Raw genomic sequence first — 19,132 nt, 5'->3', positions numbered from 1 at the left:
CAGTGTAGACCTCTTACTGCTTGATTCAGAAAGAGAGTACTCTAGGCAGGAAAGTAAGCCTGCAGATGCACGGCTCCTTTAAAACTAGGACTTGGAGATTCAGAGTAAGATATGTACTTAATGTACTGATTTATCATTTAGGAGTACCTGCTTCTTCAGAAAACCTCCAAAGTAGATGTGGACTCAAGTGGAAAGAAATGCAAAGAGAAAATGATTAGTGTACTGTTTGAAACAAAAGTACAGACAGAACACAAAAGGTATAATTTAGTACTATTGCAGATGGAAAAGTAACTGAATCGATAATTATACTCTGACAAATCTAGGCATATTCATGAGTTTCTCTTGTATAATGCAGGTTTCTGGCATTTGAAGTCAAAGAGTATTCATCGTTGGATGAGTTACAAAAGGAATTTGAAACTGCAGGACTTAAGAAGCTTTTCTCTGAATTTGTGCTTGGGCTGGTAAAATGAAATGGAAGACAGGAATCTTTTAGTCAGACAGCGGTGGTTTTTTGTTTTGTTTTGTTTTGTTTTGTTTTGTGTTTTACAGTGGATTTTGGGAATGGTTAATTGAAATTCTCGTAAGGAAACAATTTTAAAGTTTCTCTGAAGCAAAATGATAGACACCATTCTAACTTCAGGAACAAAAGCCCATTTTGCTTATGGACTATTAAACTTTAAAAACACCCATATATTCTAATTTTTGCCAGTAAAGGCTAGGTTTAATAGATGGAATGTTATTTGAAAGATAAATATGAAATGATGGTAAATGAGCCCTTGTGATTATATAGAGGATTTGTTTGGAACTGTGCAATTTTCTAGCTAATTTTCTTGTAATTAAATGAATTTTTTTAAAGATTTCTTTTCATGTTTACTTTTTTCTTGTTTACATTTTTAGCATTTGGTCATGATTTTCCCCAATTCAGCTTATTATATCTAATGTTTTAAGTTGGATGTTAAGAAAAATATAACACTGATTTCTTTGTGCAAGTGTGTAAACTGTTAGTTTAAATACAGACCAAAGAAGTTCTATAGAACTTGACTTTTGATCACTTTCTTTGGGGTCCTAGATAGCATAGTACTTGTTAGTACACTAGTTAGTTATAGGACTAGGGAGTCAATTAAAATTAAAGTTAACATTATTATTTTGGGGAGGAGGGGCAGAAGAGGGAGAGAGAATCTTAAGCAGGCTCCATAACGTGGGGTGTGCTCTCACGATCCTAAGTTCATGACCTGAGCCGAAATCAAGAGTCACAGTTAACTGACTGAGCCACCCAGGTGCCCCTTAAAATAATTTTTGAAAAAACTTACCTTCGGGTTTTATAAGAAAAGAAATGTTTCACATAAAATGAACTTGACTTGTTAGATGGAGGAAATGATATAGAGATACTATTTTTTATTTCTTAGGATATCTGTTAAAATATGATAATCTTAAAATATATAATGACCTAAGGAGAGAAGAAGCCATAAAATGAAAGCTTGTATTACAATCTGTAACAAAAGTGTAAGGAGGCGTTTATGTTTGAGAAAAGGTATTTGTGTTCATAAAGCCAAGTGTACTTCCAAAATAAGGGGCCAAGTGATAGAGGAAAAGGCCATGCAAATCCCTCTCGCTGTAATCTGTGAAGTACAGTGATGTCATTATAAAATCATGAAATGTTGTAGCATGCAGGTAGTGTTTCTTTCTTTCTTTTTTTTTTAATTATTATTTTTTTGCAGGTAGTGTTTCTTGACAGTACTGTTCTGGGACCTTGGTGGTTCAATCTGATTGTCTCACTTTCAGGCACCCTTATCATTAAACTGTACCTCCTATTGATCATCTTATGGGGTTCTAATGAGAAGGGAATTTTGATTCATTTTACCTCATTCCAGGGTATTTATGATTTTTTCTTGAAGAACAGGTAAATGTAGTTAGGTTGTTCTATGGGAACAGCAGATGGCAAGGAGAAGCTAGGCTACTGGTATGCTCAACTGAAAATAGGCTGGAAAATTTGGGGCTGGTCATTATTACTACTGCTTCATTTGATTTACTAAGTAAGGAGATTAAAGATTATTGCCATCAAGGCTGTAACAGTAAAAGTAGGGGGCTGGTCTGAATTTTATCACAACAGAACAGCTAGTCCTTTATTTTACTTTGAATCTTCTCTGTTCAAGTGTTTTCCGCACCATGCTTTGTGGCTCTCCCAACTTTCATCTTCATATTTGACCCTCTACCTCTAGAGAAGAACTTGAATCAGGCAAAATTGAATATTGGTAGTGACTTTCTCTAAATTAATTGAATTTCTATTTGCTAAAATTATGTTTAAAAATTATTAGTTATGATTACTTTCTTGGATGTTTACATCTGAGTCTTTCACAAATATACACATCAGAATGCAAAACTAACCTTGACAGTATTAGAGACTTATATAAATTTAATTTGACCATTTCTGGATAAAAGAAAATTTAAAATTATATGCAAAAAATCTTTAAGAGTCTTTCTGATATTTTCTTACTTTTAGAGGAAGAGAATTGCTTCCGTTGATATTTTTACCTCAAACTCTAATGCTTTCTTTTCAGCCCGAGGTACTTATGTAAAGATAATTAGGACTCCCAGAAGACAGAAGAGGTGAGGCCAAGGGCTGGGACCCCTGAAGGACTACACTGTAAGAGTAAGACTGAAGTGTAAATAAACTAATTGTCCTAGTACTACAGCTGAACTTTGAGGATTCTGTTAGGTCCAGAAAGTCTTAAACTTTGAATTTGGATTAAAATAGTCCATGATTCTAATGCCCCCATATCCTCCAGATCTTTGGAGAAAGATAACATTATCCTAGGCATCAAATTTTATCTATTTTAAAATTTTAATATTATTTTATTTTAAATTCAATATCCAGCAAATTTTAAATTTTAAAATTCAATATCCAGCAAATAATCAGATAACTGGACTCATGAAGAGACAAGATATTATCAGTGAGAAACAACAGAAAAAATAGACAATAGAAATAGAACCACAGGGACTCTACATGCTGGAATTATTAGACATAGATCATGGAGCAGTTATGCTTAGTATATTCTAATAGACAAAAGCCAAACTTGGAACTGGTATTAGAAACCATAAAAGGTGACATGGTATATTTGTACTTGAAAAATAACAAAATAAAAAAAAATAGAAATAGAACACATAGAACACATAGAACAAATAGAAAACAAATAGAAAAACAAATAGAACTGAAAAATAAAAGAATTAAAGAAATAGTTAATGAGTTAAAGCCCAGTTAGGGAATCAGAAACCAGCTTAGGTATTTCAAACAGTGAATTTAAAACAGAAATTGGTTAGAAGGCTGGAAGAGCAAAAAGGAGAAGGAATGGGACTGGATGACAGAAAGGAAAAAGAGAGGAGGGTGATGTTCTCAGAGTTCAGAAATGGCCAAGAGTGTATTCCTGCTGCTGCACTTTAAAAACTGTTGTAATTGGTCCCAGATCTGCTCACTTGGTGCTGCCTAGACCAGAGCTAAAGGTGCTGATAGGTACTATCTCTGGTCTGTTGGAATTGGTCACTTGCTACCACTACAGCAAATGCCAGCAACTATCACAGTACCCTGTGCTGCCTTCAGATCCTCCAGCAGTTCCTCCAAAATTGACCAAACCCAACAGGAATCCAGCTGCCAAAGAAGTCTGGGAAATGTAGTTAGAATATCCCAACCCAGAAGAACAGCAGAATAGAGGAGGATGTGTGTGTGTGTATGTGTGACATGAGGGGAGAGACCCAAGTGCCCATAGGAGGTAACCAGCACAATCTTCCTTTTAGCTTTTAAGCATTCCCACATACTCCCTACCCATATTTAAATTTCTGTACAATTTTTATGCTTCCATCTATGCAGACTTAGCTATATTTTGCACAAAGGAAGAGATTTTTGCCTTTTCCCTTGAAGGGGGAGAACTAAAGTCCCATCAGTTACTATTATACTCACCAGTGTTAATTCTTCTAGTTCAATCACAATTCCACAATTCCACCTGGATATTCTGTAACCTGAAGATGAAACTATAAAGTTCACCACCACCACCACCATCTCTTATATCTAACTTGAGGGAAGGAAGGGGAAGAACTTGAGGGAAGAGGGAAGGAAAAATAGTTAATAAATACAAAGATAAACAGAACAAACAATGAAGCAAATTTTCATGAGTACTTTGGTACTTCTATAACTGGTCATGAACCTGGTATTTATAACTTCTTCCTCTACTCTTTGCTGCTTATTAACTTTGACTATAGAACAAGAAATATTAAGAGGCAACCCAGAAGATTTCATGGGGTCCTGACATAGTTCTTATTGACCTCACTGTATATCAGTAACCCAATTTTGCTGGATCTGGATCAGCACCCCAGCCATAATGGGGACATCTTTCTTCAGTTGTTGGTTTAGTATCATAAGGAGCCTAATATATTTGAGTGTCAATTTCAACTTCTAATTGATTTGAACCATTTTGCGTGCCCTGGTAGAAACATTCTTTCCATGGGAACTAAGATTGCCAAATCAGCATAGCCCAAGTTTACAGAGGTGAGAATAAAAAATTCTGTGAGTAGATTATTAAATATAATATGGATAGAAGTCCATCCTATTGTTACTCCCTGATTTCTGGATCCTCGTATTCTGGCAGTGGGAGAAATACATCTTATACTGATCACTGATTCAAAATACTTTTTTATCTTGTATGATAGTACCTCAGCCTTGCAGAGTCTTGCCTCCCAGCTGGCCAAGTAACTGAGTCTTTATATTATAGGTCATTATATTACTTTATCAAGCTGGCTACTTCCGTGTGATTTGGTACATGGAAAGACCTATGAATTTCATAGTCATGAGCCCATTGCTATATTTCTTTTGTTGTGAAATAAATTTCTCATTTAGATGTTGTATTATGTTCTCACAATGTCTATAATATTGTGGTTGGTAGTATTATAGGAAGGGACTTCTGATTCATATCCAAAATAAGGCTTTCATATTTTTATAAAAACAAATTTCTAGCCCTTCTGCTAGAGAAGAGATCCAATGTGATTAACTAGCAACTAGGCAGCTGGTATCTCCCAGGAAGTGAGGCCCTACTGGTGGCTCAGCATTGATATCTGTTCAGAGCAGGTTAGGCACTTGCCAGTGATAACAGCAAGGTCAATATTGGTGAGAGAAATTTTACGTTGCTGAGCCCATGTATAACTTCCATCCCTGCTGCCACATTTGCTTTGTAGAAGAGCCCACTGAGCAAGCACTGGGATGCTAGGGAAAGAAAGTGACTGATGTCTACAGGATGAGTCGACCTGTCCATTTGATCAATGAAGGCTTTCTTCAGAGTGGTTGCCCTTTGATAAACATCACATGGGACACAGATATCCTCATATTTTGTGCTCATCCCTAGGCGTCCATTCACATATCTCTGCCTCATCTCCTTGTCATTAGTCTTCTGATCTCATTCTTTCAAAGTGACTGATTTTCTGGCCAATCCATTAGGCCCTGCCCACGAAATACTGTAGATCTATACCATGGACATTTCTTTACCTAGACAAGGTAGATAGCCAGAAGTACTGCTCCAAGTTCTGCCCACTGAGAAGATTTCACTTTCACCTTTCAGAGATATTCTAGATTGGAATGGTAATTGCTGAAGCATATTGTGAAGGACCATCTGTATCACAGGCCTGAGTTTGTTCTTCCTTGGTTAACAAGTTATGGGTGCTGCTCATGACACAAGAAGAATCTTGTGCAATAGTTGCTATAAGCATCTGAGCCACTTGATCACGAAGCTTGCCCGTGCCTTCAGGACCTGCTTGAGCTTGATCTTGCACACATCACTTCATTGTACATACTCAAATTTAAGATTTCATGGGTGAAATAATACCCAGTTCATGAAATAGGTAGCTTGGGTCACACGGTCAGTTGGTATTCCACAGTCAAGTGTTCAGTCTCATCCAAGATCCAGGACCAGGCTAGGAGGTCCTTTTTAAGAGAAGGATACTTATACATAAAAGAGAGCATGGCTTTGATTTAAAACCCTAAGTTCCACTGTGCTTTTGAGGGGCTCTACATAACGTCACCACAGGCCATAATTGCATTGAGCTTCATTGGGTCTTCTGGGTTGCAAGGTCCACTCAGCAAGCAACTTGTACTGCAGTTTGGATTTGTAACCTTTTCCTGCTTTGGGACCCACTCAAAACAGGCAACTCCATGGGTTAATCATCAAATGGGCAGAAAATCACATTGAAATACAAAATATATTGCCTCCAGGATCCAGAGATGCCTAGGAATCACTGTACTTTATTGGCAGGCATAGAAGGGGAAGCAACTTGGGATATCCTGGTATATACCTGATAACACTGGAGTCCTAAAAACTTCATTATGCTGTTGGGCATCTGAATTTTTGTGGGTTTTTATCTCCCTCTTTTGGATAAGGTATTTAGAGTACTTGCTAATTTCTGTTTACCAGGTCTGATTGGCATGATGTTCAGAGGGATGTTAAAATGAATGAAGTCCTTGAATACTGAATTATGACTCAGAGCCAGAGCTGTGATATAGTCCCAAAGTAAAATATAGTTGTGAAGTCAAAGTGTCAGGTTGTACTTGCTAGGTAAAAACAAACTGCTTCTAATGGGCTTTACGAATTGATATCAAGAAAAAGCATTTGCCAGATCCAGAGCTGGATACCAAGTACTCAGGACTATGTTGATTTGTTGCAGGATAAGACCACATCTGGAATAGCAATTATGATTGGAGTCAATTATCTACCTAAATTTGATATCCTACAGCCATTCTCTGAGACCCATCTGCTTCTGCCAAGCCCAGTTGGTGAGTTAAATGGGGATGTTATAGGAATCGCACTTGGAAAGGACAGAACACAGTCCTGGAACAATTGGTTACCTCCATGGAGAAAAAACAATTTTAATTTTGCTCCTACCTAGCAATATAACCAAGATTAATTCCAGATGTATTAGAGACCAAAATTACATATTTTGGAAAGGCAAAAATATTTTAGAAGAAAATACGGAGGCGTATTTTCTTGACCTTCAGATCCTAGTGTTAAACAGGACACAAAAGCAACATCTTGATGGGAAAGATTGGTAAATTGGGCACCATTAAAATAAAACACTTCTGTTCATCAAAATATATCATTAAAGATCATGGAGAGGTAAGCCACAGAATGGGAAAAGGCGTTTAACATTTAATTGATACAGGTCTCATTTCCAGAATGTTAACAAATAGACAACCTGGTAGAAAAACAGGCAAAAGAATCTTGAATAGATACTTCACAGCTGAAACTATCCAAATGGCCAAAATAGTATGCAAAGATGCTCAATGTCATTAGTAATCAGGGGGAATGCAAATTAAAACCACAGTAATACCACGAGCCACCCACTAGAAGAGCTAAAATTTAAAAGATGGATAATAATGAGAGTGGACAAAGAAGTGAAGCAATGCCAACATTGACACTCCCTTGGCAGGACTATAAACTGACCCAACTACTTTGAATGAACAGTTTGCTATAATCTGGAAAAACTGACAATCCCATATCCTATAACCCAGCATTTCTGCTTCTAGGTATATACCTCACAAAAACGTGCACAAACGTGTGAGATTACCCATACAAAAATGCCCATAACAATGTTATTTTTATTAGACCAAATGAAGCAACCCAAACACCCATCAACAAAGAATGGATGAGTTAATTGTGGTATACTCATGCAATGGAATACAGTAGGGCAAACTAAGGGAGCAAAGTATAACCACATAGAACAATATGGATTCCTTTTATAAAAACAAGGATGCTCGAATGAAATAATCTCAAAAGAATATGTGCCATATGATTCTAAAAGTTCAAAAGCAGGCAAACAGCACTCAATTACAGATGCATATTCCCATGCTAAAACTCAAAGACAAGCAAAGCAGTTGTTATACTAGAAGTCAGCATGGCAGTTACCTGCAAGGGGGGGGGAAGGATGGCGTTGTGGTTGGGATTGCATGTAAAGATTTGTTTTGTTTTGTTTTTGGAGGGGGAGATGGCTATGTTCTCCTTCCTGACCAGGTGCTCATTTCTCAGACATTTCATTATAGTCATTCATTAAGCTCTATACTTACTTTATTATTTATTTCTAGATTTTTCTTCTATAAAAGTAGGCTTGGCTTTTACAAATGCCAGAGTTCTTACAATATTTTTAGTAAATAAGAAAAATATTGAAGGTAATTCCTGAATCTTTATAATTAATAGCAATTTCTCCAATCTTAAAGCTTGGCTCAGCCATGTAGAAAATTTGGAAGGTAGGTGCAGGAGGATAGGCTATTTTAAGTAGAGTTGTTAGGGCAGTCTTCTCTAAGTGGACGGCCTTTGAACTAATACTTGAATGAAAGGGACCAAACCCCGGGAAAAGTAGGCAGCAGAGAGTTCCAGGCAGTAGGAACTCTAAGTGCAGAAGACCTGAGGCCTGAAGGCACATGGCCTGTTTGAAATAGATGCAACTGAGTGAAGATTACTTTTGCAGTGGAAGTTGTACGTCTGCCTGTCTCAGCATGCCAAATGATCTCAGTCTTACTTCAGCTATGCTAACTTTATGAGACTTCTGCTTGCTAGCATTGCTTTTGACCCCTTAATTTGCTGTTTTCTACTTATTTTTATACAAGATGGAGAACACAACATTCAAATACTTGTACACGTAGAGCTATATAGGATGAAGAGGTTAACAATTTTGGAATTGTGGTACGATAGCTTAATTTGTCTGTCAGTTGATGCACCAATGTCTGAATTTGATAAACGAAAAACTGCATTTCAAGTGTCACTACTATAGAATGCGTAGGGCAGAAAAATGTATTTGAAATAAACATTAAAAATAGGAGTAATTCCCCCCATATTATGAAAAACAGATAAAAATGTCTAAAGATGGTAAAACTGCCAGTGATGTACAAAAATGATCAAGAAATAAGAGAAGTTGGGGAATAGAATCTTCACTTTTGATCACTTTGTCATTTCAGCTCATCTAATGCCTAAGTCAGTTTGCTTTCCTCCTTTTGGTTTGGTACTAGATTGCTTTTTTCCCAAACAACTGGATTGTAGGTTTCAATTTCTTCAGATCACCTGAAGTGATGTTGCTTTTCTCCTTCCATCCCTCTTGGATTAGTCAGGGTTCTCCAGAGAAACAGAGCCAATGGGGTATGTATTTACCTATTTTAAGGAATTGGCTCAAGCTATCATGGAGGCTGGCAAACTCCAAATTTGTGGAATGGGCTGGCAGGCTGGAGACTTAGTAAGGGCGGATGTTGTAGTTTGTGTGGAAGGCTGTCAGTGTGGAGCCCTGGGGAAGAGCCAGTGATGCAGCCGAAGTCGGCAGGCAGTCTCCTGGAAGGATCCCCTCTTCCCTGGGGGAGGTCAGTCTTTTGTTCTATTCCCATTTCCAACTGATTAGATGAGGTCCACCCACAGTATAGAGGGCAGTCTGCTTTCTCAAAGTCCCTCGATTAAAATGCAAATCTCATCCTGAAACACCATCACAGGACCAAACATCCAGAATGATGTTTGGCCAAATATGCCGGCAGTGTGGCACAGCCAAGTTGACCAATGCAATTAGCCATCACACCTCTCAAGAAGCCATCCATAGCTTTGCTTTTAGAGGTGAGGAATGTGGCTTTCAGTTCCTAGCTGCTTAACTCATTGCAGTCTCTTACCATGTACCAAGGCTACAAAACATTGAAGACTGCTGTGAATTTGTAGTAGCATTGGTAAGAAAGATACCATTTACAAAGCAAGTTAACAACTTGACAAACTGTAGTTTTCTTTGGCCTGAATGGCTCCTCTTGAGTCAGAATTGGCCACAGTAATAAATTCCACACAAAGCTACATTTCTACTAGCCTAGGAGTATAAAAAATATAGACTCAAAGATGTATATTGATTTTTTTAAAATAGTGAACTCACCCGCTTTGGGACAACTTTCTAGCATTCTAAGCTTGTGTTTGCTTAGTTCATTGTTATGAAGGGTTATTGGTGGGGGGGGATTCTGGAATTGTAGTCCTTTCTATGTGAACTCCAACCTAGTTTTTTTTCTGATGTGTTAGACAATCCTGTTTCTTCATCACTGGGAGAAAAATGAACCTCTGCTAATCTTTAGTAATAGACCTTTCATGCAATGAGGAAAGCTGTGTTGTAAAGTGCTAGTGACTTCCAAATTTCCATGCATGGAGTTTTTCACTTCTTTATTACTTGGGAATTTTATCCATTTGCATATCGCCTCTCTGTAGCTGTGGCTCAAGTTTACACCTCAGGTCCTGACCTCTCTCCTGAACTCTACACACCCATTTCTAACTTTGCCTGATATTACAACATAGATGTCCTGCCAACACCTTAAATCCACTATGATTAAAACAAAGATCCCATTTTTTGCTGTTGTTGATATTGTTACCAAAACTGTCACTGGTTCCCAGGATTAATCTTGGATTTTCCATTGACTTCTTTCTTACTTCTTTGCATCCAGTTAGCTGCCAAATCTAGTTCCTACTGATACTTACATTCTCCCATCTTTTCCATTTTCATGGTTACACTGTATGTCAGGTTCTTTTTTTTTTTTTTTTCTGAACAGGACTATTGGAGGTCTCCCATCTAGTATTCTCATCTCTGTTCTCCCTTTGACCCATCCTATACATTAATAATCCCTCATATAAAACTTGGGGTCAGATGTGTTTCAGAATGCAGATTTGTCTTTTTCGTTGTTGAAGTTTTAGAAAGGTAATGTGAAGAAGATACTTTATTTTACAGTCTCCCTAATCGGGACTGGGACAATGTCCTGTAGCCAAACCTTATTTTTCTGCAGTGAAATATGAATATTTTCTTTAAGTAGGATTAATAAAAAGTATAAATAGGCTTGTATTGTTCATGTTAAACTTTAATGCCAAATGAGTTCAGTTAAGATTGGCTTTTGCCTCCAAGTAAAGTATCAAAAAAGAACTAAAACAACATCCTGCATTTTTGATTTTTAGAATTTTTGCTTTTGAAATTGTGGAAAAGACTTGGTAGATCTGAGCTAGGTAAATCTTCCTCAGGTAACCCGAACCCTCCCATTTCCTACTGGGTTAGTTGTAAACTCTTCGCTCTGCTATTTTCAAATGCCTTCTCAGTTTGACCACAAAGCATTGTTTTCTGGTTTTGTCTCCCACTCATCTTCTACATACCCTTTTGACCTACCTAAACAGATTAAATACTTCTTATTTTTTCTTCTGCATATACTCAGGCTCATCCTTCTTCCTGAAATGTCCTATTCTCTTGTCCATTCTTCTGCCAACTATCTATTGATCCTTTTTCTGTCTTCAGAATGTTTCCCTCTATAAACTGTTTGATCCCCATTCTGGGACCAGTGATTGTTCTTTGGTCTAAATTCTTGTAGTAAGCTTTAATTTTCCCATATGGGAATGGGGGTAATCCCACTTCCTTATAATCCTACTTCTTTACCTCCTAGAGGTGAATCAGTGGATTAAATAATGTTACAAGTGTGCCTGGCATGGTGGTAGACCCATAGTAGTACTCAGTTGAGGTTGGTTCTTCCTTTTTCTTCTCCTCCTTTTTCTTCCCTGCTTTTTCTTAGTATATTCTGTACTTTATATTATAGTTTTAAATGTGCTTTTATTGTCCCCACTATTGAATGGGAGTTTTCTTAGGGTAGAAACTTACTTATTAGAAGCTCAGCAAATATTGAGTTATGTGAAATGAATACAAATGGTTACTAGAGAAACTTCATCTCCTCCTTTGGATTCTGGAAAGACTAATTTGTGTGTCTATGAGTGTGCATTTAAAAACCCAAAACAGGGACGCCTGTGTGGCTCAGTTGGTTAAGCAGCTGCCTTTGGCTCAGATCATGATCCCAGGGTCCTGAGATCAAGTCCCACGTTGGCTCCTTGCTCCGTGGGGAAACTGCTTCTCCCTCTCCCTCTGCCTGCTGCTCCCCCTGCTTGTGCTCTCTCTCTAACAAATAAATAAAACCTTAAAAAAATAAAAATAAAAAACTCAAAATGCAAAACAAAAACAAACCTATGATCACAGGACCCATCTTGGTGTTTAGTGTCATAATTTCTGTTTCAAGGGTAATTTTGAATGTCCAGAGCCCTTGTACAGAACACTGCCCAGATCATGGCAAGCCTCAGGGCCTAGAGGGGCACACTCTTTCTGGTACTCTAACAGCCAGAGCCATTGGGAAACCTTGCCAGAAACCAGTGGGCAGGGTGACTAACACAGCTCTTTGGCGCTGGTGAGATACAGTGCTCACTCCTATGGAGCCTGGATCACGGGAGAGCACAGATTCTGTTCCTATGCTGTTTCTTAGGGCTCACTGGGGTGTCCCTGGGCCCCCTCAGGGAGGGGGAGGTCTCTGAACACCACCTTTGCTTTTGTGCATTTGGTCCTTTCAAGTTGGTTCTGATTTTCTCCAAGCTCTGCAGTTTCCGTCCACAAATATCTCCCCTAAAACCCCTTTCTCTGCCCCCTCCCCCACCCCGAGAATATTATGTCCCCGGGAGAGAGAAAAGCTAGTGGTGGTAGAGGTCACTAGGTGTTTACCTAATGTCCATCTAACCTCCTTTCTTAATAAATTTTCTTAGTAATTTTCTAAGTAATTTCTTAGTAATTTAATGTGGGTACATTACTGTCTAGAATAAAAACAGTATTTTGCAGCTCCCCTTGAAGCTAGTTATGGCCATAAGATTAAATTCAGAGTAAAGGGAGTGCTATGTGACGTCCAGAGAGGCTCTTCAGGGGCTCTCTCTGAGCCACTCTTCGGCCCTTCCTGCCTTTGCCGCCTGGACAGTGGACACTGTGGCTGAAAGGCCAGCAGCAATGCTAGATTATGAGGAGAGCTTGAGGGTGAAAATGGAGCTGAAAATAGGAGCTATCTTCTAAACGCTTTTTTAATGTCAAAGAAGATACCTTTTTGGCTTTTGGCCCCATTTTCAGTTTTCTATCATATGCCATCCAGTCCAGCCCTGATGGATCTGAAGATTGAGACCTAGTAAAATAATAGAAGCTAAAATGTGACTGATTTTGAATTAGTCCAGATGCCTTAGTTATGACTTCAGTTTGTTACCTGGCGTTCTTAGGAACCTAGATTTTCTTAACTTGAAATAAGATTTCAAAACATGTGATCTAAAGATTTCATTCTTTTGTTTACCCGAGTTCAGTTTCAACAGCCATTTCCCGTCATTAGAGGTGGTGGAGGAGGCCTGAGCTGTTTGGGCTGGGTAAGGGATACACAGACACGTGAGGGGAAATGCATGTGCGAAATACCACCCCACATCATATCCTATAGATAAATATGCTTTGACTGTTTTCAGGGATATATCATCTTGGAGCATTCATAGTTTATGTTTCCGTGTTACTAATAAAGTACATGTCAATTAAGTGTGCTTTCATTTTTGTCATTATCATCTTTGTGTTTCCCAGAATTATTACTAATAATTATTGGAAATTTACATGGTGCTAATATCTCCAGTTGACCTAAATGACTTAAGCTTTTTGCTTGGAGTTTTCCAGAAGACACAGATTCCTCTGAAATTAACACGCAGGGGGAAAAATGAGAGAAATCTGCAAATGTAATTTTTGCCCATTTCTTGGTTTTCTTTAAGCCCATGGCTGGATTTATATTGTCAGCCCACACAAATGTGAATTCCCAAGAAATCCAAGTAGAAAGAGAATAGAGAGAAGGGAGAATGTATGTGATTTCTTTATGGCTAGGTCTTTGTTCTAGGCCCTCAAGTATGAAGCTCTTTTTATCTATTTATAAATCATCCATGTATGTCTGTGCATGAACCCACTCCATGCACCAGGGAGCATCTCCATTAACTTGGATGAATAAGGTTCCCCATGATCCAAAGTTCAGTTCCCTAATTAACAGGGCTCTTTTGGAAACATTTTAGAGATGAAAACCTTTTAACGATGTTTTGCACTCATCTGATGGACAGAATGGCTAGAACATGATCTAAGCTCATTGCATGGGGGCATCACTAGCAGCCTGGACTCCCGCCTCCTGTGATGTAAGAAAGACAGGTCCTGATCTGTGGAGGTGAATGAGCCCCAGCTTCCACTTGTACCATACGGACCCCAGTGCCTTCACGTTCCAGCTAGTGTTGGTTCCTCCTTTTTCTTTCTGCTCCTTCTGCTCCATTTCCCCTCTGTCTCTTTTTCTTACTCACCATTTCTGATGCTTCTGCTTCCCTTAATCTCTGCCATCACAGAGATTGGCTGTTTATTGATTTCTTTCCTCTCTCTCTCTTGCTCTCTCTCTCTCTCTCTTTTTTTTTCTTTTTTTGCCTTTTCCCCCTTTGTGGTCTCTTTTCTCCCTTTCTTACCACTTCTTCTAAAGTTTATGACTTTAGGGTAGCAGGGCTTACCTTTTAGAGCCATCATCATCCAATGAGAATGACAGCTAGTCACAATTTGTCTTCTTAGGGTCATCTCTTTTTTCTTTTTGTTATTTCCATCCATATTCACAATTGCGGGCTTTACAAATTCTTTTTAGGTTCATAGTCTATTCCTGAAGGTTGACAGTGTTTGACTGCTTCACTGGGGTATCATATATATATAGAAGTCATAGACCTTAGAACTAGGAAGTTCTAGGAAGAACTAAAAAAATAGTTTAATCCGATTCCTTTTTTCTAAGCAGAGTGCTGAAGTAAGTAACTTACCTAAGAGCATTCATACATCTGGTAGCAAAACCAGAACTAAGACATAAGCCTATACATCTTCATTTGGAAGAGAATTATATTAGCTCCTTAGTCCTGTGTATATAATACAAGGAGACCTCAAGGAGCCAAGCAAACAATTATTGTCCAATAGCTACAGTCTCCAGGGAAATATCTGTTCTATTCTGTTCTGGCGCTTTAGAGAGGAGAGAGGCTCTCCTTTATTCTTGATTTGTAAAATTATCCCTAAATATATACTCATGTATGCATTATAAGATCATAGGATTTCTTCACAAATGAAAGCTGTTTTCTTATGATTGCAATTATTTGTGTATGAATAGAATGTACATGACCCAATGCCTGAAACTTGTTTCATACATATTGGGTGTTTTGAACAGCTAAATGACTCTTTTTAGTCGGAAATAAGCACTCTGAGTATCACAGAGTCTTATATTTATGTAAAAAAAAAACCAAACAAACCTTAAAAACATCTTGCTATTAGAGAAATAAGCATACAATAAAAATCTTTTACATTGCATGTGCGTATTTCACCTTCTCTAGAAAAGTAGAATCTAAGACTTAGACAGAAATGTGGAGTTTTAGCTCAACTCCCTACTCAGTGCAGTAATTTTTAAAAGTTATAACTCTGACAGATATCCAATGTCTGCTTGAAAACCTCCAGAGACTGGTATCACCCTTATGAGGCAGCTGTTATTGTTACTGGACAGCACAAGTGGATAAAAAGTTCCTTCTTGAATTGAATCAGAATCTGCCTTCTTTAACTCTAGCTTTTTATCCTAGTTCTGGCCTCTGGAGCAACACAGAATTAGTATACAATTCTCTTCATGACAGCCCTTCAAATATTTGAAAGCAGATATTATACCTTTTCTTACTCTTTGCTTCCCAAGTTGCTTGAATAATTTATCAAAAATTACAGCTTCTCCTATTCACCTGGACATTTGCCTTTCATTACATCCTAATTGGTCAAAGTCCCTCTTAAAATATGGCACCCAGAATTGAATTCTATATTATAGATGTGGTTTAACTAGCTAGAAATCCAATAGAACTGTCATGGGTAGTGATCTGTGGGTAGTAATTTCTCACGGAAGCATCCTAAGTCCCTTAAAAGAAGGTGGATTGTATGACAACACTCAGTAAACTGTAAAGTGCTTTATAAATGATAAGCTTTGTTACATTCCATTTAAAAATACAAAAAATAATGAAGGAGTTTTTTTTCCCTGTCATTGACAACATTGATTTCAACCTTTGGGTCTACAGTTAGCAAAGAGTCTGGTATTTATTCCTTGGGAAAAGTGTGAGGATAATTTTAAACTCAGCCATTATGTTGTGGTACTAGCTGAACAAGTTTTAAATAATCAGGTCTTTTTGAAGCATTTTTTTTTTTAAGTGTATGATAAATGTCATTTTTAACCCGTGCATACTCATTTAATGAGACAAAAGCAGAATCTCCTACTGACAAGGCATTTTCACATTCAAAGTAAAGTTTTAAATATGTAATCTGTGTTTCTTCCATTTTAAAATATGAATTTTAAACTTCCATTCAAAACATTTCTTTTTTTAATTTTGTGTAATGGTTTAATATTGTCATCCAACCAGTCTTTCTCATTGCTGAGTATTGATTATATGTTAAGAACTTGAAAAAGACATTAATAAATTGTTTATCCTTCTTTCTTCACTAACCCTAGAAGACTTTTGGAAAGAATAAATTTTTATCTAAAATGTTTGGCACGAATTTACATCTTGAACATTCTGACTAAGGGCTTAATGCACTGCTAAATGGGATAATCTCAAAACTAACAGTAGCAGGTTACGGTTGGTATATATAAATGTGTATAAAGATAAATGTAAAATATAAATATGAAACCCAAATGGGATAAAGGTAATGATGGGGAGCCCAGCGCACTCCCTGGCACATAGCAGATTCTTAATCAACATTGGCCTCATGAATGCTGCCTATTAGGGGAGGATTATTCCTAATCAGGCAGTGAGCGTGGTATGACAGCTGGAGGTTGAATCCTGTAGATTGATGTGCCATTGCTCAAATGAGTAAGACACCTTAGAGACTGCACTGTATTTTAAGACCTCATATCTCTTTCATCAGAACATTATTTCTTGGTTAAGAGAAATTACTACATTTTCTAAAACATGACAATGTTGTGGTGGTTATAGTTGGATTTACAACATATGTCAAATACTCTAAAGAGCATAAATTATTTAAAATTATATAAGTACTTAGAATAAAAATTAGTTGTTCTGTATTGCCCATACTGGAAAGAAATTTAATAAAGAAAATAACCCAGTAAATCACTTCCAAGGATTAGAGTATTCTGATAGCATTCTGCAAAGTCAGAATTTTGGAAAATCACCCATTTGTTGGTACACTTTTTAAAAAACTTATATAATTTAATAATTCTTTTTTCTTTTTACAATCCTGGTGACTGGGGCCATGTAAATTGGAGAGGACTGCTTTGTAAAATTGGACTTGGAGTCACATAATTTAAATTTATATTACTCGGTTCAAAATTCCTCTTTCTATTGGATTTTCTTTCTTCTTAATAGTTTAAAAGATGTACAAATAGGTGAGCCTTTCTAGAGAAAGACTGCATTCTTTTTATATTTTGTGCACTTAATCTTCCAAAGCTAGGTATTAGTTGGTTAAACATATAATTTATAGTTATACATAGACTGAACAAAAATAAATATTCTAATAGCATCCAGTTATTGTTTTTGGCTATACGGATGTGTGGGCTTTTATATCAATATTAGTGTTTTCTACACTTCATAGTATTTTCCTCCAGCAAGAACTCTTTGCTGAGAAGGAAAAAAAAAACAAAACAAAAACAACAAACTTGCTTACAAAATGAGGCCATTTTGCATATTAATTAGGAGGTCTTTGAACTCTAAGAATAAAAATCCGTTAATGCTTTGGGTATGGAACAATTATGCATTCAAGGACTTTGATTTTATGCTAATAATGCGACAAGCTTTACATTTTTCTTTGTTTTGTTTGCATTCCCTAAAGATAATTTAATGCAAATAATCCATCCACATACAGCATAGAGCGTGTCGGATGGTTTCCCTATAGTTAAGATTGTATCAGCACTCCCATTATAAATCTCTATTACCCATGGTTTATAATTTAATTGAAAAAACCCACTGCAGGCAGAAACTCAACACTTAGGGTTTCAGGCTAAAAGCAATATTTCTCTTTTAAAAATTGCCTCCTCTCTTTAATTTCATAGTTAATGGAAATGTAAGAAGGATCATCCTGGAGCTGATTTTGAACAAAGCCAAACAGATCTTTGTCTATAACTAAAATAATTTCTAAATAAAAGTAGTTGATATCTTATCATTGGCCTATTACTACAACATTTAACCAAACGAGAAGAGACCACAATGAAATCTGCTTATCCTTTCTCTACACAAAAAAATACATACAAGGAGAACAAGAAAATTCTGTAAGACCAGATATCTAGAACATGTATGTTTGACAGTATGGTGTGAGGCATTACATTTTCCTTTGGTTTTCAAATGTGTACTTTACTCCTTTCAGTGGATCTTGGCAAAGGCTGTGGAATCTGCTTTTTGTCAGTCTGAGCTAGGAAGAGGGCGCAGGGTGGAGAGCTGCCTACTCTGGAATTCTATACTTTTGTCTGCTGTATAAATCTTATCTTAAGTTTATGCTTCAGTTATCTTGATGGGATTCAGGGGTTAATTAACAGGCACGGCAGTTTCAGCCTGCTTACACAGTAGAATTGAAAAGATCAGTTTTTAGACACACGGTAGTTTTGTCATCAGCTTTTGAACCCAAATCCTGTAGTGTAGGAAGGTTAACCTGCCTGCCAGGTAATATGCAATCTCCAATCAAGACTTCACCATAGTTTTATCAACCCAGTGAGACAAAGAAACCGTGAGTTAGTTAGAACAAGATGTTCTTTCTTACCTGCAACCCATCAACCTTTCCCCATGTAATTCCTACTTGTATTGCTGCATGTGAAATATATGCCGTGATTACTTAATCCTAAGCAAACAAAAACTTGCTTAAAGATGGTCTGGCTCTGTCTTCGCAATTCATCGTGTTTCTAAATCAGTTGCCTTGGAGATCCTAAGGGCAGTTACTGAGGACAATAACACAAACTCATATGTTACAACACTTAGCTCTGCATAAAGGGCTTCAATATATCTAATACACACAACTGCTCAAAAGTACAGAAAGCAGGGGCATCTTGGTGCTTCAGTTGGTTAAGCATCTGCCTTTGGCTCAGGTCATGATCATGGGGTCCTGGGATTGAGCCCTGCATAGGGCTCCCTGCTCCCCCAGAGCCTGATTCTCCCTCTCCCTCTGCCACTCCCCATGCTTGTGCTCTTTCTTTCTCTCTCTCTGCATCAAATAAATAAATAAAATCTAAAAAAAGAAAAAAAAATTAGAGAAAGCAGAAGCTAAG

General features: G+C 37.4%; 1 protein-coding gene across 6 annotated transcripts in view; it reads left to right on the top strand.

Annotated features, from left to right (window-relative positions):
• Positions 1–19,132, top strand: part of RWDD3 (RWD domain containing 3) — a 53,374-nt gene that overhangs the window by 9,583 nt on the left and 24,659 nt on the right. For 3 of the 6 annotated variants that reach the window (XM_080800204.1, XM_080800205.1, XM_080800206.1), the window contains exons 3-6: positions 142–257; positions 356–461; positions 2,559–2,607; positions 6,700–6,808. In XM_080800204.1, coding sequence (XP_080656330.1) covers positions 142–257; positions 356–461; positions 2,559–2,576 — 240 coding nt within the window. In that variant the 3' untranslated portion in view covers positions 2,577–2,607; positions 6,700–6,808. Of the gene's footprint in view, positions 1–141; positions 258–355; positions 860–2,558; positions 2,608–6,699; positions 6,809–19,132 lie in introns of those variants that run through there. The other 3 variants (XM_080800207.1, XM_080800209.1, XM_080800208.1) reach the window with 2 other exon arrangements.

Source organism: Martes martes, assembly GCF_963455335.1.
Source record: "Martes martes genome assembly, chromosome: 4".
In the NCBI taxonomy this organism is placed as follows: Eukaryota; Metazoa; Chordata; class Mammalia; order Carnivora; family Mustelidae; genus Martes; species Martes martes.
This window is presented reverse-complemented; position numbering and strand designations above follow the sequence as displayed.